At 41.4% G+C, this 23,974-nt stretch overlaps 1 protein-coding gene across 1 annotated transcript in view; it reads left to right on the top strand.

The window, feature by feature from the left end:
• Positions 1 to 23,747, top strand: part of PKP1 (plakophilin 1) — a 45,381-nt gene extending 21,634 nt beyond the window's left edge. The window contains exons 3-14 of the mRNA XM_081914418.1: positions 2,684 to 3,102; positions 7,379 to 7,523; positions 10,597 to 10,804; positions 12,084 to 12,261; positions 14,696 to 14,810; positions 14,998 to 15,153; positions 15,423 to 15,599; positions 15,750 to 15,903; positions 16,511 to 16,697; positions 18,658 to 18,742; positions 19,400 to 19,503; positions 20,343 to 23,747. Coding sequence (XP_081770544.1) covers positions 2,684 to 3,102; positions 7,379 to 7,523; positions 10,597 to 10,804; positions 12,084 to 12,261; positions 14,696 to 14,810; positions 14,998 to 15,153; positions 15,423 to 15,599; positions 15,750 to 15,903; positions 16,511 to 16,697; positions 18,658 to 18,742; positions 19,400 to 19,471 — 1,896 coding nt within the window. The 3' untranslated portion in view covers positions 19,472 to 19,503; positions 20,343 to 23,747. The remainder of the gene's footprint in view (positions 1 to 2,683; positions 3,103 to 7,378; positions 7,524 to 10,596; positions 10,805 to 12,083; positions 12,262 to 14,695; positions 14,811 to 14,997; positions 15,154 to 15,422; positions 15,600 to 15,749; positions 15,904 to 16,510; positions 16,698 to 18,657; positions 18,743 to 19,399; positions 19,504 to 20,342) is intronic.
• The last annotated feature ends 227 nt before the right edge of the window (positions 23,748 to 23,974 follow it).

The raw sequence follows: 23,974 nt of genomic DNA, 5'->3' as shown, positions 1-23,974 counted from the left end.
GGTGTTAAAATAACCTCATTATCAAAACCAATGTTTGAATTTTGCTATAAACTGAACCCTGATATCACAGGCTCCAAGGTTCTGCATCTCATTCTTTCCCAAGATTCTAGCTGATGGTTTGTTTTTTAATAGACAGCATTGCAGTTTGCTATTTTATCCTGACCACATAAATCTACTTTTGCTCTTCATCTTTCTTTGCTTTTTTTCTTTTAAACTGATATGCCATGTCAGATAGTAGGTGGTCTCTCAGTAAGATGGACAGGAGAGGGCCATAGCTTCTCGTGTTTATCAGGAAAGGAAAATGTTCTGTCTCCAACAAGGACACACTCCTGTCAGGGCAAGCTTTGTGTCAGCAAAACGCTTCCCTGAGTTTGGAAGACTAAGGCATAAATTTGTGCGCATTTTAACTGGAATAGTACTCTACACAAGGGAGAAGGTCTCAGAGAACCCACTGAATCCCAGTGATCCAGTAGAGCAGGTTTCCTCAACCTCGGCCCTCCAGATGTTTTGAGACTACAATTCCCATCATCCCTGACCGCTGGTCCTGCTAGCTGGGGATCATGGGAGTTGTAGGCCAAAAACATCTGGAGGGCTGAGGCTGAGGGAGCCAGCAGTAGAGCAAAACTGGTGTGCATGCTTAAAAAACAAACTCTGAAGTTATGACATTAACACTTTGGTTGAATGCATCATGTTAGGGACATAATTAGCAGCTGTCTCACAGACACTTAGGACTCAGCTAGATTGGTAAAGAAAAAGCGTTGTATATGCGATATAAAACTGTGACACCAGTTGGCACTGTGGAGTCCTGTCTTTTCCTACTGGATTTCCCTGTATGAGTTTACAATGCATTTAACTGAAAAGCTTCTTTGATGTGTCTAGATCTAGCCTTAATATATGTGCAAACTGAAAGCAAAAATCCTAGTCAATACAGTGGGATTTACTTATCCTGACTAAACACCATGGGATGCTGCTGCACATTCTGGTTTGACACATTCTGGTTTATTTACAGTATTGCATTTCTGAAACCAACCCTTTAGGCAGAGCACCTCTTGGAGCAGCTTACAAATATTTGTAGTAGGTCCCTGCCCTCAGGGTCACCATTTCAAAGGACATGATACATGAAGAAAAGGGGGGGTGGGAAAAAGGAAGGGAAAACAAGCTCAAGCACAAATTATTGTTACATGGATACATGGATGTATATTCTGCTTGAAATGTGTGGTAAAAGAGTAACCTTCAAATGAGCACACAAATAGCCTTGACTGAATGAATCCATATTAAGGTGTTTCACAGTCTCTGTCCTTCTCTTAAGAGAATTACTTTGCTAGACAGGGTTAGAGATACTCCAGTCTTGGAGATGGTTCAACATGTTTACACTGTAGGCCAGGACATACTTGAGATTCTTCACAAATCCAAATTTCTGAACATATGTTCATTAAGTAGATGCAAAAAGCCTCAGTGAGGTGGGGGGGAAATGAGAATTTATTAGGAAGTTCTTAGAATGCTGCACTGAACTTCAGTGAATTGCTGAGACAGCTCTGGCCTTGTGGTTGCAATTCTCTATTTTATTTGCACTTTTTGTCCTTTCCCCTCTACTTTGTGGTTGAGAGCGGAGGGATAAAAATACACTTGATTCATATTAATGTGTAATGCTGTGATGAGAAAAATCCTGAGGGGTGCTGAGTAGAGTGAAATTCACCAGCAATGTGAAATGACTTGCTTTAGGCAGAACCATTATGAGACTAGATGAAGGCAGGAATTGGTTTTGTCCAGAGCAACCTAAACTCTCCTTCTACCAGATGTGTGTTTGTGTGTTGGATTAGGAGGTGCTCCACCCAATTCTGGCAGCCTCCCACTGGCCACCAGTCTCATGGAAGGCTTTGCAGTATCCTTAAAGGGGTGTTTCACATGTGGGGATGAGCCAGGCCAGGATCTGTGGCACAGCTGTTTGGGGATCCAGGCCCCATTGCTGCACCAGCCTGATTCAGGCCTGACCATCCTGCTCCCTGCCCCTTTTGCTATAGCTTTCATGAGTAGGAGGACTGTAGATCTGGCTATGGCTCCATAAAGCAGCACTGGTGGGGTGTGGCAGAAAAAGAGTGCCTCGTATATGGTGCAGAAAGCCTTAAAAAAAAATATTGGCCCAAATATTGGCGATGGGTATGCCATGTGGACTTTGCTTCAGGTAGCAAAATGTCTTGGGCTGTCACTGCTTCTACTGAACATGGCTCATTCATTCTTCCTATCAAGGGTAATGAGTGGAATGCTACTTTCGATTAGAGTAGTTACTTGTGATCCCCCAGATAGAGGAAATACATAAAATTTGCATAGGATATTTTTTGTATAGAGATGCATTTTTTGGGAAAAATAGATATTCTAATTTAAATAAAAGCCCATAGAGGGGAATACTGATCAGTGTGCTGACAAGTAGTAACTGTTGATGGGCAACGTCAAGGCCCCTGCTTTGCCTTCTTAGGGTACTTCATCTTTAAGCTGGGCTTGGACTGGACAGCCCTTCGAATGGAAGGTTGTCCAGTGTAAGAGCACATGGCCACTCTACTTTCATTGGACATGGTGCTCAGTACCTCTCAGGGATCTAAGTGGTCTTTGTAAAGCAAGTGAAATTCTAACTTTGACCCTTGTATTTCCTATTCTTCCCCTTCTCCCTCTCCCCAATCTCCCCCAGCTGTACAATGGAACCCTCAAAAGAGAAGCCGAGAACAAACGCTACAGCTCCTACAGCCAAATGGACGGCTGGGGCAGCCGGAACTACAACAAGGTCTGTAGCCCAACTGTCCCTGGCAGTGATTACTGCCTTGTGCAGACTATGAAGAGTAGCCGGAGTGAGCCAGACCTCTACTATGACCCTCCAAGAGGCACGCTGAGGAGAAACCAGAGTGGAAGCCGTGTGAGTCACAAGGCCAGTATGCATCGCCATAGCCTCTACAACAGCACAAGCAACAACCAGCATGGAATTACAACTGCAACAAGGCCAAACAAAGTAGTTCCAGTCCGCAGCCCCTCTTGCACCTCTGCCAGCATGGTCTATGTACAGCCTGTTGCTAGCAGCAAGCAGGATGCAGTCTATGGACAGGTTAACTCAAAGTAAGTTCTCATGTGTGTCCTTTCTGCTTGTGATTTCTTCTTCATGGTCTGCAGGGCAATTTACTTGGTTTTCATCACTATGCAGAAAGAAAAGGTTTGCCAATTCTGAATCCCATCAGAACCTTATTCTGGTGTTTTGCCTCCTGATTTTTTCATGTGGCTTGTATGAATCAAGACTTGAGCCATTTAGTTTGCAATCCTAAACAAGCTGGACTAGACACAATAGAGCTTCTAAGTAACCATTCATAGGATTGCACTTTTTGGATCTCAGTTGGAAAGGAAGAATTCTATGTTAAAGAATCTAACTTGACACTACATTTAACAGATCATTCATCTGTGACACTAATAATGGCAGTCAGATATTCAGCACCAATAACATATGCCTCTTCTCTATCTGTTCTTCCCAAGTTAAGAGTTATGAACTAAAGGTTTAAGTGAGGTTCAAGTAATTAGTTTAGCCTACTAGTGGTAACTTTAAAATGTCTTAAGCTTTGGAGTAAATAAAATTCCAGTGAAAACTGATGTATTGACCCTTCAGTTAGATTTATTCTGTGAACAGCCCTGAGACTTGCAGGTATAGGGCAGTTTATTATTATTATTATTATTATTATTATTATTATTATTATTAACAACAACAACAACAATTTTGAGGTATGTGACATGGAAACCAGAAAAATTGTTTGGAACTCTATGGAACTTTAGCTTAAAAGTCTTGTTACACCTTTAAAGAACAGAAAATGGCACAAGCTTTTATGAACCAGAGTCTACTTCTTCAGAGGCCTGAAGTGTTATCCTAAGCAGACAGGTATGGGCTGCTGCATACCTGCTAACTCAAGATAACACTTCAGACTTATGGCAAAGTGGATATTAGTCCACAAAAGTCTATGTCATAATAAATGTGTTAGTCTCTATAGCACCACTCATGACTCTTTTGGGTGTGTGAGGAGGAGATTCTGCCACTCTGGAGTGTCAAATTAGTTGCCCTGCCCAAACTTCTCCCTAAGAAAAGGCTAGTTACCATTGAAAATATTATTACAGATATGGTTTATTATAGAGCTTTTAAAAAATGAGAGAGCCATTTCAGCTCATGAAGATTCATCAGCAGCATAACTGTTGAGTGAGAAACACTGTCCTCTGCCAAATGTCTCTCAGGAGTGGTCTCTTTGTAGCACCTTTCCTGATAGGGTGTGGTTCACCTTGTAGAACTGGTTCAGATTTGGGAGTTGTCTGTCTTGAAGCACTGGGCCTGGTTGCTGAATCTTCTTGCCAGTTGAACTTGTTCTTGTTGGGGAGTTGTCTCCTTTCTAGAATTGGGACTATCTGCATGGTTCTGAAGCACTGTAGAATTTGAAAATTCAGTCCAATATCTAATTTGGAAAGGATTTGATGCCACTGGTAATGCCAATTCTTTCTCCAAGGGAAACAGCTTCTATAACCTATAGGCCTCTGAAAACAGAATCTTCAAATTGAAAGCTGTTTTTAAATAATCTGGCGGACGGGACAAGTGGGGGAGATGGGCCAACTGCTCTTGGTTCTGCAGAGACCTCTCTCATTCCATTCTAAATAATAGTTGTGATGTCTTTGGTGACATCCCCAAAGCTCCATGCCCATCACAACTGAACTAGTCAAACTCCCCTAAATCTGCTTCTAATTTCAGGGTGGGTAATTCGCAGATCAAAATGGCCTTGAAAAACCTCTGACCCCCATCCTTCTCTCTTGTGATCCCTCCTATAAGATTGTGCAAGAGCCCTGATGTGAGGGTGAAATTCCACCTATTTCACTGCTCTCTAGGCCATGCACTGCTGGGCAAAGTCACTTCACATGGAGTGTGTCCAGAACAAAGCTTGTCAGTCCCTGATCATCCTGCAACCACATTCCCCCCTCCCTGTTTATGACCACAGAAGGAGGAGAGGTGCAGAGATGGATAGCTATGAAAGAACATGTCTAAACTGAGAGGCTACCCTATTTGTTATATTTACTAAACATTTTTGTAATTGCTGTATTCACAATAGAGGAAGCAAAGTGGTTCTAGGATATGAATGTGTGGTGGCTTGTAGAAGAAAATTCTTTCGGAAAGTAACTTTCTTACTTGGTAGAAAAGCCCTTAGCTTTTGCTTTCAAATAAAATATGTTAATTTGCCTAAACTGCATAAATGGGAAGGGATTGTGCTTTTTTATGAAACAATGAGACTTAAACCAGAAACAGGGGCTTGGTGCAATGATCACTAGGGTTTTTGGTTTGGTTTGGTTTTTGCAAAATGTTCCGATGCATGTTCATAGTTATTCCTGGTGTCCTGAAAACCTACTAAGTGGCACATTGCATAATAGAGCACCGTGTACCTTCAAATTTGGGACAGGCTGAGGACTGAGAATGGTTATCAGTTGAGACTTGAAAATTGATTTATCTCTGGGTGTAAAACATTCCAGGATGGATTGCTACACCTAAGTATGCCAAACATTTGCTCTGATATTCCAGCTCCATCAGTTAATCAACATGCTTATAGAATTATTTCTACTTTGGATATTTCATCAGGATCGAGCAGAAAAACACTTTGTTTTTTTCTCATTACCTATTTTAAGACTTGCCTAAGACTGAATAGATGGTTGTGGGCCCCAGGCACAGTGAAGCTGTGGGTGGTCAGCCCCAAGCCTTGTAGAATTGCAATAAACGCAGGAAAACCACTTGAGATTTATACAGGTCACAACTTTATTGATTACAGATGTCAACAGGTTTTGGGTGCAGGCACTGGGTGTGTAACCTGGATCAACCAGCCCAGTTGCTAGTTGATTATTTTGGCAGGGTTAACCAAGGTTATGAACCACCCTATGACACACACACCAAATCAGGGTGACCCCACCTGTGATCACCTGACCTGTCAGCACCCATCTGGCTGCCTGGACAGAAGCACCTCCACCCTGAATCCCTTTGATGGGATTCCAATGCTTCCAGTCCAAAAAAAATGATTAAAAAGGAAATCACAACTGGTAATTTGAGAGTCACCTGAAGAAAAAAAAGATTTGCCTGTGATCTTCCATATGCACTTGTAGTGCAGAACTTGGCAGCTGCTTTTGCATGCGGCAGATGTAAATATGTTTTGTATGGGTACACTGTGCTATCTGTGGTGCCATGCTGCAGCTCCTAGTCAAAACTCCAAGACAAAATAACTTAAGCATGTAGCTATGTACATTCACATTTCCAAGGTCTACAGGTATACAACCATGGCTTTTTTTCTTGGGGTACTCAAGGGTATGCAGTACTGGCATATTCTCCCCCCCAACAAATGTTAAAAGTGTGGCACTTATTGTAACAACTTCGTGGTGAGTACCAGCACCTTTTTTCCTATAAGCACTGCTTATAACGATTGTGTTGGTACAGAATTATCCTATGCTACCCAACTCTTGGGTGGTAGCAAGTACTTTGGGACCGTAACACTTGATTGGAAGCCGCCCAGAGTGGCTGGGGAAACTCAGCCAGATGGGTGGGGTATAAATAAATTATTTATTATTATTATTATTATTATTATTATTATTATTATTATTTAGAATGAGGTAAAATTGCATTGCTGCCGTGCAAGCCAGATGTCTTAGAAGATTGTTCACTCGGTCCTTTCCCTTAGTTTGCTATCCAGTTGGATAACTTCTATACTGGGGTCTAGTTAGGTGGGTGAGTAGAAGAGAATGACAGGACAATTTTATGCTAAAATAGGAACTGAAGAGGAAATGAGGCTGGATTATGGCTAAAAGGGATGAGGATGGGATAAAGGTTTTGACCCTTTAATTTAGGTGAATCATTTACATCAGGCATAGGTAAAGTCCGGCCCTCCAGATGTTTGGGATTACGATTCCCATCATCCCTAGCTAACAGGACTGGTGGTCAGGGATGATGGGAATTGTAGTCCCAAACATCTGGAGGGCCGGAGTTTGCCTATGCCTGATTTTACATTATGGGAAGTGGTGTCCATTCAATATGGTACAGAAGAGATGGTGGGGTGGTTTTATTGAGCAAGGAGGTAGCTAGAATCTTAACTTTAGTGTAATCTTGTTATTTTAATCTTAATGTTGTATATTTACAACTTTTTGGTTGATAGATAGTGTTTACATAGTTTACAGGGTGGGATTTATGCACTGTTCAGAGTTCCTGTACTTCCCTGTTAATACTTGTCACCTAGATAAGAAGAGGATGTAACTCATTTTTAGCTCTTCCACTATTTTGCTATTAAACTGCTAGGAATCTGCCTCACAGTGAATGACATTTCCTTCCCCTTGTAATGTTTAGAATAGTCAATGATGAGATGGATTATGGAGCAATGACTATTCAGAAAGCCATCCAGTTCCTGTGTTCTTCAGATGAGAAGTACCATGCCATGGGGGCTTACTACCTGCAGCACACCTGTTTTCAAGATGAATCTGCCAAGCAAGAGGTAAAGTTATCCCTCACTACTTCAGCTGTGTGTGGCTTTGTAGGAGATGCTTTAATGTGTGGAATTATGTCAGGACTCGTGTTTCCTGTAGCTCCACCAGAAAGAAGAGGAAGTCAGATTGGGAAGAGGTATCTTGTCCATTCAACACTAAGAGGTAATACTAGGGGTATAAAGGGGGCTTCACCATTAGTGCATTGGGTGCGCTTTTTGGGTAGGTATTAGGCACACACAAAGCTCTACTTCTCTGCAAATAACTTATGTTTAAACTTCCCAACATACAACTGTTCAGAGCATCAGCATCTGACTTCAAAATTATTGGCATAGGTTCAGATGTGGTTATTTGAATTGATGCAGATGCATATGAGTGATTATGTTTTTGGGGTTATTTCCAGGTAATGATAATTGAAATATAGTTGTTTTAAATTTATGTTTTCAAGAACTGTGTCAGAATTGCAAATACAACTGAGAAAACTTTCATTTTGAGTATTTGACTTCTAAAACAGCACCAACGTTAGCATGCATCAGTCAGATCCCATAAATGTATCAAAATTCAGCTTCGAAACAGTTAGGATATCCACTTTGGTTCCTTCAGAACAAATTGGTTATCTAATTCTGAAATTCTCACTGACCACACTTGGAATACTGTGTCCAATTCTGGGCATCACAATTTAAGAAGGATGTTGACAAGCTGGAACGTGTGCAGAGGAGGGTGACCAAGATAATCAAGGGTCTGGAAACTAAGCCTTATGAAGAGCGTTTGAAGGAGCTGGGTATGTTTAGGCTGGATAAGAGGAGGCTGAGAGGAGATAATGCTAGCTACCTTCAAATATCTTAAGGGTTGTCACGTGGAGGAGGGAGTATGCTTGTTTTCCCCTGCTCTGGAGTGTAGGACTTGAACCAATGGCTTCAAGTTTCAAGAAAGGAGATTCTGGCTAGACATTTGGAAAAACTTTCTGAAAGTAAGAGCTGTTCTGCAGTGGAACAGACTCTCACAAGAGGTGGTGGACTGTCCTTCCTTGGAGGTTTTTAAACAGAGGTTGAATGGCGATCTGTCATGGATGCTTTAGTTGAGATTCCTGCATTGCAGGGGCTTGGACTAGATGACCCTTGGGGTCCCTTCCGACTCTAAGGTTCTATGATTCTATGAAAGTAAGCTGTCAGACAAATACCCTCCCCCTACTCTATACTCCCCCTACCCATGCAAATAAGAGACCAATGAGGCTGGTTTTGGGGTCAAAACACACCACAACTTTATTGAATACAGAGGCTTGCTTGGGCATGAGGCAATCAAAATACTTCCGGCCCTGCTACTGGAAGTGACGATTGGCCAATCCAGATGGGGGTTCCTAAGATTTACATCAAATAGGGTGGCCCCTGCAGGGACCGCTGTCTGGGAGAGTGCCTTCGGCCCTGGAACCCACCTGGGCATGCAGACATGGCCACTCCCCCTGGATCCCTTTAATGGGATACCCCAGCTTTTGGAGGGGCTGATGGAGACTACAACCTCCCCTCCATCCAAAACAAAGGATTGGCCCAATGCCCAACCAGTTATGACGATTGCTATGAGGTAGGCAAAACCACCAGGTCAGTGCCAGTTAGCCCGGTGGGCAAATTCCTACCCGGCCCCCTTAAAGAACAGCAACCACCATAGCCACAACAAAGTCATTGACTATAAGCTTAAACCGAGGGTGGATGTGCAGGGGGGGAAAGCTGCTGAAGGAACAAATAGGTAGTGCCCCAGGTGTGAGTTGTTTAAATGGGCAAGGGGTGGATCCAAGGGAAGCCTACCTGCTCCGTTGGCTCTGCCCCCTGGCACAGCCCAAGTCCCGAGCCTGCATCCCCATTAGACAAAGCTGGGTGCAGGCCAGGATCCAGTTAATATTATTATTCATATTATCATGCCATTAACAAAAATGATACTTTACTGAATAACATAACCATGCTGTCTTCATGGGTATATCCTTTTCCAAAATTTACTCAGAACAAACTTGCAATGAGGGCAAATAAATCTTGCACACTTTTGGAAAAAGTACCTGTTTGGGACATATAATTTGCTCTAATATCAAACAATAATGCCTATCCACTAGGCAATGGAAGGAGCGAGATAAAAAAGTATTTTGAGGAATAAATATGACCAGTAGGAAAGCACTTATTCTGAATTATTTTTTATTTATAAAAAGTGTTTCTATAGTGCCATGTCATAAAATATCAGGGCAGTGATCCTGATTAATTGCCTGTCCAACAACTTAAACAATTTGCAATAAACAGTTCGTTTATATTTACTTTCTACATCATGACTAGTCTGGCTTTCCTGGAGCAGCACCCATTTCCTCTTTAACACATAAACTTTCCAGTCTCACTTCCACCTTTTCAAATAATATTGTACAAGGGTCATTGAACCAAGTGAGGTCTAGACCAAAGCTTTCAGCAGTCAACGAACAAGAGCACACCCTTTCCCCTACGGTACATGGCATGTTGGAACTTAGACTGCTATCACCTGAACTGATGAATTGCAGAAACTGCCCTGACTCATCAGCAAAGCGTTCCTTCCTTCACGTATAGTGAGTGACCTCTGCACCAAGGTGGCTTTTGAACCAATCAAAAGCATTGGTTCATTATTTTAAAGGATTTTGGGCCCCAAGGAACACTCTATAAACTCTTAATGCTATCATGTGCAATAGGAAGCAGCAGTTTATGCATGCAATAAAACCTACTATATGGGGCACATATACATATATAGGGGGAGGGTGTTATTGTTTTGTTTTTGTTTTTATTATGTACTTTGTCATGTGTTTATTATGTTTATATTATGTATTATGTATTTTTATTTTGTATTTTTATGCTGTGAACTTCCCTGAGCTGTGCAGATGAAGGGAAGTATACAGATTTAATAAATAAATAAATTAAATGAATGAATATTCACAGTAAAGCCAGTAGTAGTTCAACACTGGCCACTGCAATGAGTATATGTCATATGTTAACCTTCAACACGGATGCTTTCTATCTGCAGAAAAAACAAGAGAGGTTTCTAAACAGTTTTGATCAACAAACATTTAAATCCCTTCTTTGTTAGGTCTATCGGCTTGGTGGCATTTCCAAGCTTATTGAGCTTCTGCGCAGCCCAGATGAGAACGTGCAACAGGCTGCAGCTGGGGCCCTCCGAAACTTAGTTTTCAGAAATCCAACCAACAAGCTAGAAACCCGCCGTCAGAATGGAATTCGAGAATGTGTGAGCCTCCTGAGAAGGACTGGGAGCACAGAGATACAGAAGCAGCTGACAGGTACCCCCACCCTTTTATAACAATGTTGGAGCAGCTGGAACAGTAAATCACTAATACAAATTAGTACATGAATATTGGGTTGTGTCCAACAAAGGTTTCCCATTAGCGCAAGGATTTATACCTTCACAATGCAACTTCTTCCATCTCTTCACTCTGTGTGCTCCCTGTGCTACCCACCAAAACCTGAACAGATTGGGGAGAGAAGAGGAAGTCTTGTTGTGCAGGTGGAAGCCCTCAATATAGGTAACCTAAAATTGACTAAACTTCAATATATTTGTATACAGTGGTACCTTGGTTTACGAACTTAATCCATTCCAGAAGTCCGTTCTTAAACCAAATCCGTTCCCTAATGAGGCCCTTCCACCATTCGGATTCCGTTTGTAGACCGAGGTAAAGTTCACAAGCCAGAACACTACTTCCGGTTTTGTGGAGTTTGTAGACCGAATAATTCATAAACAGGACTGTTTGTAACCTGAGGTACCACTGTATTGGAAAACCTCAGTATTGGTGCTTTTTCATTTAATGCAGCAAGTGGAAGAGAAGTTGGAATTTAATAAAGAAACACTACCAGTTTGTTAAAAGGAAAGACAATCTTCTAGACTGATATTTTGGTTCCCTGTTTTTTTTCTTCCCTATCCCAGTAACACACCAGAACAGAAATAAAGCTATGTGGGATCAGAGATTTCAGGCCCAGTAGACGTAGATTCCCAGTATCATTCATAAGCAGGCAGTGAGGCAGGTAGAATTTATTTTAACATGACTGTAGCTTGAATGCCTTCCATGAGCATTTGGAGACTCACTTTCAAAATACCTATTAGTTTTACAGTTTCCTCTTGAATGCCTATTAGTGTGGTGTAGTGGTTAAGAGCGGTAGTCTTGTAATCTGGGGAACCGGGTTCGAGTCTCCGCTCCTCCACATGCAGCTGCTGGGTGACCTTGGGCCAGTCACACTTCTCTGAAGTCTCTCAGCCCCACTCACCTCACAGAGTGTTTGTTGTGGGGGAGGAAGGGAAAGGAGAATGTTAGCTGCTTTGAGACTCCTGAAGGGGAGTGAAAGGCGGGATATCAAATCCAAACTCTTCTTCTTCTTCTATTTAGGGAAGCTTTTAATGTCTGAAGTTTTATTCTGTTTTTAATGTTCTGCTGGGAGCCACCCAGAGTGGCTGGGGAATCCCAGCCAGATGGGCGGGTATAAATAATAAAATTATTATTATTATTATGAATCTAAATGAGAATGACAGGAAGCTATAGCAATGTGTCTCATGTATTTGCTTTCCAGGATTGCTCTGGAACTTATCTTCCACAGATGAACTGAAAGAAGATTTAATACATGAAGCTCTTCCTGTTCTGACTGATCGTGTTATTATTCCTTTTTCTGGCTGGTCTGATGGTGTTAGTACTAGATCAAGAGAAATTATTGACCCAGAGGTATTCTTCAATGCCACTGGCTGTCTGAGGTAGGTCAACAGACATATTAATATTTTGATCATATTGAAAAAACTGAGGTGCATTCTGCTTGTCTGGCAAATATTTTCAAAAAGGCCCTTTTGCATTTATGTTATGTATGTAATTTAGAATGTTGATATACTGTCTTTTATCAATGATTTCAAGTCAGCATACAAAAATTAAAGCAACAAAACAAATAATGCATGAAAGTGCAATTAAGAGTCCAATTTTAAGAAACAAAGAATAGCCATATTGGTCAACAGTAAACTCAGAAATTGTCTATAATTGGGACAACCCCAAAAGTCGCTAGAATGTTGCAAGCATTTCACATTCCAGTAGTGGGATTTGAAGTTTAAAAATTTAAGATAAAAGAAATCTTTAAAAGCTTGGGTGAATTGAAAATTGAAAATTTTTGCTTGTCACTTAAAATTCAATATATACCAGGCATACCATGCTGGGTAGAGCAATCCATTGTAGAGCTCCATGTCTGAAAAAGACTTGGAATTGTAAGCCAAAATTCCAATGAAAGTGGTATTTCGAGAAGGTCATTGATTCACTGCTTTTGGTTCCCTATTCTAGTAACAAACCAGAGTGAAAATAGAGCTATATAGGGACTGGACTCAGAGATTTCAGGCCCAGTAGATGCAGATTTCCAGTATCATTGATAAGCATGTGAGGTGTGGTAGTTTGAGCACAAAGCTATTTCGGGTTGTAAAGGTTAAAAGGTTAAGTGCCAGCCTTTAAACTGACAGACAGTGAAGTTCCTTTAAGTTTGCATCAAGCACTGTCCAATTCTGCACAAAATGAAGCTTCTCAACCATTCTCATTGCAGTCATCTAGATGTATTTTTGTTGTATGCATAAAGACTGGAGGCACAAGTACCAGGTGTGTGCTGGTACTCTGACCAAACGTTCTTCACCTGCATGTTAAAAAACACACAAACCTTCTGCTTGCTCCTCATTGAATTTTAATGACTGCCTCTGGCAATGACTTTCCTTTGAATTGCCCTCCATATTGGTTTTCTTCATTAGATTCCCTAGTCCTCTACAACCACCCACTTTTAAACTGTAGGAAGCCTCTTAGTTAGCATGCAATAGTTTTATTCATGCTTAGGAAAAGCTATCAAACTCCTTGGCATGAACGTATTAGTCCTGACTTGCAGTTTCTCTTACTGATCTCCAGCAATGCTAGACTGCCAGCATCTGAGAATCACTGAATGAGCCAATGGAAGAGCTACACAATTAGAAGTTCACCCTTAGGGGATTGGGCAGCAGCCTCAAGCACACACATGAACTAAAAGTACCATTGTTTGCTGAAATGAAAAAGATGAACTGCATCAGCGACTGCAGCTTTCTTGGTCCAGGGGTCTAACAAGCTGATATAAGCAGCTTGTAAACTCACTGTACAATAGTAGATTACGGTATTTCCATTCTTGCTTAGGCAGATAATGGAGAGAGAGCTCCCTTATAAAATGACTCAGTGCAAAATGGAAGCATTCCAAGCTCCATATCTTCAAACCTTTGGGAGTCTGAAGGGAAAACAGTAAAAATAGCTCCATAGTGATCTTAAAACTAGTTAGGGCCTGTTTGTGTATCAGAAATGGTCTCTGTTAAAAAAAATCTCAGCACCTTGACACAGTATTGTGAAGTAAGCCTCATGTGAGAAAAACCAGTATCTTGAAGACGTTAGCTATAACCATCCGAACAGCACTATTTCGTTTGATCAAACAATATTTGCATTTGCCCTCAAACATTTTGAAAGATTGTTTCGTCTTAATAGTTGTGTTATGAAACTTGGCAGGCATCAGACTTAATGGTAGAGTAGCTGAGCAAAAGGAGATGAATTTTGAGCTATTGAAAGGGGAAAGTTCTCAGACTCCCTTGCAATCCCTGGAAAACCAACCAGAATTGTTAAATTAAGTACAGTGGTACCTTGGTTCTCAAACTTAATCCATTCCGGAAGTCCGTTCCAAAACCAAAGCATTCCAAAACCAAGGCGTGCCTTCCAAAACCAAATTGAGCAAATTGAGCAAAAGAAAGACTGAGATGTGTTTTAAGCCAGTAATATGTACACAGCTGATATTGGGCTTAAAAAGAAAAGTTAATAGTAGATATTGTAGATGATTTTCATTGAGGACCACAGCATGTGGGAAGGGGAGGTAAAACCATTTATTCCCCAGGTGTTATCCCAGCAAAAAATTGCCCGTTCGGCTATTAGCTTTAGAAAGAAAGCTGCCATGAAGCTAAGAGTTGTGCTTAGAAGCAGATATATTTTGTGGAATAGGTCTGTGATATATTCCACATGCTCTCTGTATAGGAGAATTTCACCCTCATTGAATCAAAGAGAGCTAGAGAGAGATTGGTGAGCACAGGACAAGAATAACTGAGGTGCCTGACTGATCTGATTACTTCTCCCTTTGATTTATAAAATGTCTCTTCCCTGTAGGAACCTGAGTTCTGCAGATGTTGGACGTCAAACCATGAGGAACCACCCTGGACTGATTGACTCTGTAATGGCTTATTCTCAGAACTGTGTGGCTGCCAACCGGCCAGATGACAAGGTACAAGTCAGACGTAGAGTAATGTTTGTTCATCAGCTGCTATAACTCTTGTTAACATTGCCAGAATTGTAAACCCAGAATTATTTTTACAGCAATGTCTTTTTTAAAAAGAATCCTGCCCTGTGTAAAGTATTTATGCACTGACAACTGAGAGAAGTGACTGGTTATTTCATTTTCTTTGTTTTAGTCTGTGGAGAACTGCATCTGTATCCTGCACAATCTGTCCTACCGCCTTGACGCTGAGGTGCCTAATAAATACACGCAGCTCAACCGCATGGCCAGGAACAGTTACACAGACAAGACCCTGACTGGCTGCTTCAACAACAGAGGTGGAAAGCTGGAGGTGAGATTTGGTGCATAGAGCTACATCATTGCCTTGTGTTAAAGGCAACATTGGATGATGATTATTTCAATTTCCTCCCCGCCTTTCACCATAAAGTCCCGGGGTGGGTTTCAGCAATTCAAAAATGCAATATTCAAAAACAGTTTAATATTAGTTTTGTGTAATAAATAGGTAAAATGGGGTTCTTTTGCAAAACATGGGTTTAAAAGGGGGTTCTTTTGTAAAACTTCAACTTCTTAGATTTTTTAATTATTCTTATTTACCCTTAGTATGATGACTATGACCTACCTCTTCCTGAAGAGGACTATAAACCCAGAGGGTCCAGCTGGTTGTACCATTCAGATGCCATCCGCACATATCTGTCTCTGATGGACCAGAGCAAGAAAGATGCTACCCTGGAGGCTTGTGCTGGAGCCCTGCAAAATCTGACTGCAAGCAGAGGACTGGTAAATGCCTTATTTTGACCCCACATCTGGTTAGACATCTGGAAAAGCACTTTGTTGACTGATGATAGTAGGCACTCTGTGTGTGACGTATGCTGGCTACCACCCCAAAACTCTAGAAATAAGAAATGCCTAATTATTTATTTTTTCTAGATGTCAAATGCGATGAGCCAGTTGATTGGTCTAAAGGAGAAAGGTTTGCCCCGTATCGCACGCCTTCTGCAGTCCAATAATGCTGAAGTAGTTCGCTCTGGAACATCCTTGCTGAGCAATATGTCTCGACACCCTATTCTACACAAAACAATGGGTAGGCACCATTTTGTATTCCACCTATTTTCCTTTCTTTATATTCACATGCTTTTCTTCACATATGCCATTTCTTTTCCAAAGTCCCACTATGCTAAATGATCAGGGTGTTTAAATCTCTTCTATCACAACAAAGTGTTCATCAGTGAGAAGATGGTTCAATATTTTTCTGTTCTCATCCAGTTTTGTGCTTTCATGTTTGTTCAAGATCAGCAGGTCTATCTAATGATCTAAAAAGCAACTGAGAATAAGCAAAGAATTATTTAACCTCCGGATGATGCTATCTCTCTCATGTAAAATGCTGTTGGTTGGGGTTTGGGGGGGGGGGCAGATGTGTTAGGTTAGGCTTGATACCCACAGTCACAGTTACATGAACTTCATCACTCCCTGAAGCTGATCTGCTGTGGCTCTTCCCACCTGATAATTTTGCTTTTTAGCAAAAGTGGGATCTGTTGCTACAACTCCCAAGGGTGACTAATATTCCCCTTATGCCCGATTGTAGACCTTATTGAGTAATGCTTATTTAGTTTCAGTAACCCTTTTGAGTTTTAGACAACTCAATAGCTTTGTTGAGTTGTATTTAATGGTAATCTGTTTCTGCCCTTCAGCTAATCAGGTGCTCCCAGATGTGACCCGTCTCCTGGCCCTCCAGGCTCCAGGTTCCAGCAACTATGGGGACATTATGACATCTGCTTGCTACACACTGAGGAACCTAATCATGTCCAACCCACAAATGGCCAAGCCCTACCTGACAGGCAGCTTGATAAATAATGTTGTAGGCCTATGCCGTAATGGGTGAGTAATGGTGACAAAAAGTGGGCATATGAGAGATTTGAACCATGATTTGAATATATCCCTTTCTTTGCATATCATGTATATGTGCAGCTTAGAACTTTTCCATTTCTAATTTATTTATTGCAGAACACTGACACCTCACCATAAGCATTTTTAAAAGCTGTGGTTAGTGTGAGTCTCAGATACCGAATTTGTTTTCCTAAACCACGGATGGGAAACCTGTGGTCCTCTTGTTGTTATTTGATCCCAGTTTCCATCAGGCCCAGCCAGCATGGCCATTAGTCAGAGATGATGGGCTTTGTAAAGCCTTAACTTTGAAGCTGGCATACCTAGAGACTCATTAATACCATGGAATGGGGTTGGTGGTGGCTGCTGTCTACTGAATGGCATTTTAAACTTTGGCTATTGTGGTTTATTTTGTAAACTACATTCTGAAGATTTGCATGTAACACTAAACCAAGATTTAGCACTGCATGGATGAGCCAGAGGGAGGAGTACGGAAAGAAGAAATGCCATAGTACACCTGCAACAGCACATCAAACATGTCTTTCCCATATCGGTCTCTACAACCTGTGTTTCCCCAGCCGCTCTGGGTGGCTTCCAACAAAATATTAAAATACAATAGTCCATCAAATATTAAAAGCTTCCATAAACAGGGCTGCCTTCAGATGTCTTCTAAACGTGTGGTAGTTGTTTTTTCTCTTTGACATCTTGTGGGAGGGCGTTCCACAGGGCGGGTGCCACTACTGAGAAGGCCCTCTGCTTGGTTCCCTGTAACTTGGCTTCTCACAGCGAGGGAACCGCCAGAAGGCCCTTGGAGCTGGACCTCAGTGTCCGGCCGGAACAATAAGGGTGGAGACACTCCTTCAGATATACAGGACCGAGGCCGTTTATATATATATATATATATATATATATATATATATATATATATATGCAGGTTTTGGTGTCCTCGGGTGTCTTCCCGTGTAAAAGTTGGGGTGTCTAGGCGACGTTTCGACGAGGTCTCACTCGTCATCTTCAGGCTGGTGCTTTCGGCTTCTTGTTACTGGAACAGAGCAGGATCTCAGTGTTTGAGTTCCTATAAATACTGTTGAGGGGGTGTGGTGTATAGCCTCCAATGTTCTGGGCAGAGAGGAAGTTCCCAGGCTAGTGTGCCTTTTCTTCTTTTGTTCCTTAATTACTTGAGGGATATCTTGAGTGATTTCTTGAGTGATATCCTGAGTACCACTTAGGTGGGTCATTAGGTGTGGATTAGTTGCTAAAGTCTTTGTGTCTTGACCTCTTGAACTTTGTGAAGAGTTTTTCTGAGAAGATGGCTGTACTGCACTTAGTTGTGCTCTGGCTTGGCTTCGTGTATAGGGGCGAGCTGTGGTTTTGTGGCCTGTGTCAGCCAGGCCTACACCTAATGACCCACCTAAGTGGTACTCAGGATATCACTCAAGAAATCACTCAAGATATCCCTCAAGTAATTAAGGAACAAAAGAAGAAAAGGCACACTAGCCTGGGAACTTCCTCTCTGCCCAGAACATTGGAGGCTATACACCACACCCCCTCAACAGTATTTATAGGAACTCAAACACTGAGATCCTGCTCTGTTCCAGTAACAAGAAGCCGAAAGCACCAGCCTGAAGATGACGAGTGAGACCTCGTCGAAACGTCGCCTAGACACCCCAACTTTTACACGGGAAGACACCCGAGGACACCAAAACCTGCATATATATATATTGTATATATAATACTACATAAATATACATATATTATATACCTATATATTTTATATTTTATATATCTGTTTAAATCTGTTTAAAACATAACAATAATTACAAAAAAAACCTAGTCAATTTCCAAAGGCCTGTTGGAACAAGAAAGTCTTTACCTGCCAGCGGAAGAACAGCAAGAAAGTTGTTGTCATCCATCCTTTTCTGGAAAGCTCATTTGCCTTCTTTTCTTTCTGTAGATCTTATCCAAAAGCAGCTGAAGCTGCTCGGATGCTGTTGTCTGACCTATGGTCAAACAGGGAGCTCCAAAGTATACTAAAACAGGTAAGAGAATAATGTGGTATTTTTCACTATTTCTCATAAACAGCATGGCACTTGGACAGCCCCACTCACATAATAAAAGGTGTGGCTAGCCCTGTGGTGAACGTCTCCTAAGATCATAGAAACAGTGTTTTTTTAACAAAAAGTTGTGATGGTAAACTGTTTTGGAAAGTAGAGCTGTCATTTTGTTTCATTTTTTGTATACAGAATTGTTTTAGAGGCATCTCTTCTGGATGAAAAGGAATTACCTTTTCAGATCTTCAATATAAATAATATATACAGTGACATATCTTTTTAAAAAATGCAATGCATTTTCTAGTGCTTTGTTAGTTTTGCTCCTCTGGTCTGCTGATGGATGACAATTAAAAAGAAAAGAACAGAAAGATACACATCGACTAATTGTGGACACAGAAGCAGAATATTCAGAAGCTTTGCATTTATATATGAGTTATTAAGTGAGGTTGCTAGAAATCTTCAGTTGAAACCACTCTCGTGCCTTAGAGAGTTTTACATGTGCAACATATATCGTTTGTGAGTGCATCCAGACATTTGCCTGAATTTGACTTCTCTCATGCTTATATCAAAACATCTGACTCCTCATAACATAATGGTTCTTCATCCAATTTATCCTTATGTGATCTACAACCTTCCATTCTGCAGCAAGGATATGATAGAAATATGATGGGATCCTTAACAGGAAGCACTCTCAGGACCCTCTCTTCAAGGTTCTAAGAAGATACCTTTCCTGCATGTTTGGCTTACAGGTAAACAACTGAATCAGACTTTCAAAGCTGGGGGGGAAAACCTTAGTCAGATCTAAATTAGCCTCAATATGCAGGGCTGGTCAGTCATATCACTGCTGGGAGGTAGAGGGAGAGATGTGAATTGATGGCCAGGTCGGTGTGGTGCAAATAAACTGGTAGAAGGACTGAATTGGCTCTGCTGGTTTGTTTGCACCATGCCAACTTCACCATTGCCCTCACCCACAGCAGGTAAGCAGCAGCAATACAACCAACTGGATGACAGGGGAACACTCTCAGGCCACCACATCATCCACTGCTGGGTACAGGACACAAGGGAAAACTCTTATCTCCCAGTCCCAAAAAAGGTTGTACTTCCACGGGGTTATCAGTGGGTTAAGTTGCTGCCTTAAGAACTGGGACGAAGAGGGAGAAGTGAAGGATTATTTAGGGAGCATATAGCACCCTCCCATTCTGAGCGCACTGTGATCTGTGTGCAGCTATGAACTCATGGCTCAACAGAGGAGCAGCAGGAAGAAGATTCGGTTGAGTCGTGTCCTATCAGGGGTGCCAAGTTGAATAAAATATTGTGGGGCCCCAAAGATAAGCCTCGCCCTGCATAATTGATCACATGACACAATGCACACACACCATTTGAATGGGAATGCCCATCAACTTTGTGGGGGCACGGTCCCCTCAAATACTTTATGGTGGGGCTGAAGCCCCTAGGATTTGACTCCTATGTGTGTTATGTATTCCACAGGTACAACTGCGCATTAAAGGCGCGCAGGGGCATTTCTCAATATGTACATAGGGGACACTTGGAAATGACTAATTCTGCAGTCTTTTTCTTTTCCTTTCAGACTTTGTGACTCTTTTCTGCCTAGAGGCCTCTGCCGTCAAGAAATTGTTTGGACATTAACATACACACAGAGAGAATGTTGCCAGATTTCAAGACACTTGTAAAACTAGGTACAAAAGCTGTATTGCCTGGCATATCTTAAAATGTTCTAATGGCTGTTTTAAATATTTCTTTCATTTTTTCTGGGGATAGGCTGGGAGGCTGGAGGTTAATGGTACTTGATGTCAATTGTTAGTATTTTTAAAAACAAACAAACGGGGGCTTACAATTTCGAGAGGTACAATGAATAAGTTAGACACCACCTACCAACTGATGCTATGTTAGGAAACTTTTAAGGAGGTAGCACCTATGTATGTATATATTTAGTGGGTGTACGTATATAGAGTGGGAGAAGTGGAATTCCAGTGTCGCCATTCAATTGTCTAACAGTGCAATTCAATGTTTGTTTATTTGGAAAACTGAGTTCACTGGGGATTACTCCCATGAAAATGTGCACAGGATTGCACAACCTAAAGGGTTGGGAGTCAGCCCCATTGAACATAGTGTGGCTTCCTTCTTAATAACCATGCACAGGATAGTGCTTTAAGTCCTTTTTATTCCTCATTTTCAACAAATTATGTAAAATTACTAATACCTTATGTGTTTCTTTCTTTGTCAGTGGTCATTCTACATAGATAATTAGTATAGAGCTCCTGTTTTAGATTGCTGAAATTATTTCTCCTTAAACTTTACTGACATCACAGAGTTTCTTCTGCATTCATTTTTTTTGAGGGGGGGTGAGGGTGTGGGCACCAGTTCTGCTTTCGTATTCCATTTTATGGCTAAGCATTTTTCTCCCTATAGGTCACTTAGTTTCCAAATCCCAAGAAGCAAATTCATGTCAGATAAATTTCTCCTGAATTGATTCTTGATAGTTTTTGAAAACTTTATTTTTATACTATATATAAGTAATGGATTGTGTGGAAGACCCCCAAGGTCTTACTAAGGATATAATCTACCACAAGCTTCTATGTGGCTTTTCAAAAATATTTGCTTTACCAAAGTCGGATTCTTGCTATTTCATAAATCCATCAGCTGAACAAGTCTGCCGATATATACTCAGAAAAAAGAAAAGTAGACGTGATCTACTCTTTGAGAATTCCTGTCATGTTCACACAGTAGCACAAACAATTTCCTCTCACCCAATGGAACTTTCCTCTCCTCTCCTCTCCTCTCCTCTCCTCTGCCCTGTGGGCCCCCAAGCCCCCTTCACAGGGTCTTCCAACCCTCTGAAGTAGATTCTGAAGATGCAGGGGGAGGACATAGAATTGGATTGGGGTGAAGAGAAAAGGAAAGGGAAACGCTCCATTGTGAGAGCAGAAGTCTTCTGACTTCACTTTGTACCCAGAGCCTTCTCCCAAGGCTCATGAGTAGGAACCAAAATGAAATTACAGTGTTTAACAAGTAGCTATGAAATTGAACTGTTTCTTGTCAGACCATTTTAGAAGCTTGGGAGGAAAGGGGTGGTGGTTTTCATTATTTTTTTAAAAAGAAATATGTTCAAGCAGTTTCTGCTGGATCTAAAATGGATTTGCCCTATGCTTTTCAACTACCATTTCAGTCTTCACACCTCAGAGGCATCCTGTCATAGGTTTTTGTACATTTTTCAGTGGTGTGTTGTAATACTCCTGGGGTGGTTATGCATTTTGTAGAGGAGCTTTACCTTGGGCAAATGGTGTGTCGTTATTCAGTGATAAAAGTACATTTATGAAAGCAAGTTGCTGTGTCATTCCAAATAAACGACAAAAATAAGTTAATTCAAAGAGGTTGAGGGCGGGAAAGTTTCCTGTTCCCTCCTTCTCCCTGCAGATATTTGCAGTCTCCAGGTGGGGAACTCTCCAGAAGATGGGGGACTCTCCTGCACATTGTAGAATGACGTGCAGGGGAAAAGGAGCCATCAGGCAGCTGAAAGAGCACAGACCTAGGGAAGAAGTGAAGTCTTGGAAAGGAGGACTGGGACAAGGAGTGGTACAGAATAATGGAGAGGAGTTGAGAGGAGTGGAGCTGAGAAGAGAGGGAGGAATCTAAGAGGAGAAAGAAACTAGGAAAGAGAATGGGCAGACAGGAAGGTTGCACATGGCCAGGAACTGTAGAAATGAAGTGTTGCAATTTACCTTTGAATGTACCAATCAAATGTATCAGCAGTAGGTTTCTGGATTACATGTGCTTTATCTCATCTTCATCAGTTTGATTGGTTCCAAGTTTTCAGAAGACCCTCAGCAAAATCAACTCCCTCCTAACTTACAGGGACATGATGCTGATGTTTAATTTCCCACAATGCCTATGTTGCATCACTCCATGGTATTGTGGGAAATGTAAAAGTGGTGCCCAGTGTTGATTTAGAGTCCTGGCTGCTGGGGGGGGGGGTAGATGAGGGGGCAGGCACAGGTCACATGTCATTAGTAGACCCTACCAGAGTCAGGTCCCAAGAATTGCTGTGTGGTGATGCCAGACCTGGTCATGAACTACATTTTTAACATTTGATATTTCATAACGACAAGCTACTAATAGTCTTAATAGTGTTCATATATGTAAGCATAAAGTGTGTGTCTACACATACACCAGATTTGTTAACAGAATGATTAGCAGAATGATTATCACTGAGTTAATAGAAGGCTTTGGCACAACTAGTCAGTTATCAGATAATCAAGAACTACCTGTCATCTGCACTTGCCCTCCATAAACCAGTTTTGTCAATGTTTGGCATGTAGTAAGAAAACCCTTACCACTGGTATTGTTATGCTGTTTAGCAAGGCAAATTGATCTTGAAGAGATCTACATGAGCAGTAATGTCAAATGCCCTACAATGGCTCCTGATCCCTGATCAGCCCTCTTCTCCTAACTTATTATCCAGAGAGAAATGGCCCCAGTGTATATATCATTTGCTAGCATGGAATGGATGGATAGAATATTATCTGCAAGGATGGGCTGAACGTTTCTTTTGGCCCTGCCACATGAGAAGCAAGATGCAACAGGCTGGTGTTTGCATAGGACGTGAGTCACGTAAATAAATGCTGGAACCTGTTATGACCTCAAGATAGCAAAAAGTGCTTTCCTTATTAGGGCTTGCTTTGTTTTATGCATTCTAAAATGCTAGTCAAAGGATGTCTTGGATGTCCAATGCATCATTTCAGAAGGCTCATGGGCACAACTAGAAGAAATGAACTTTTGCAAGCTTACTCCTCGGTTGTATTAATTTACTACCTTTTATTACCACCCATATCACTAACCCAGCTATACAAAGTATTCTGTAATATATATGTACAAGAATCCCATGTCAACTTTGTTTTTTCCAGTACTGTATGTGTATTTGCTTCATTGGAACATCTGAAATCAATAAAGAGTTGGGAGATCTTTTAACTTTTCACCTTGGCTATTGTGCTTACTTTGATAAATAAAGCAACTTACGAATAATTCAGTTTTCTACATTCTGCAGTTAGTGGAAGATTGTCCTTTCTTCTAGAGATCTCAAAACATATTTCCTATTATGCGCCATCAGCTTTGTGCAGCTTTAATGAAAGACAGAAGCAGGAGGACTATGGTGGTAGGTGAGGACATGCCTCAGTCTCACTATAGATCACAGCACTGTGTTTC

This window comes from Podarcis melisellensis, assembly GCF_964234715.1.
Source record: "Podarcis melisellensis genome assembly, chromosome: 6".
Lineage (NCBI taxonomy): Eukaryota > Metazoa > Chordata > Lepidosauria > Squamata > Lacertidae > Podarcis > Podarcis melisellensis.
Note: the sequence above shows the minus strand (reverse complement) of the source record. Positions and strands in the feature narration are given on the sequence as shown.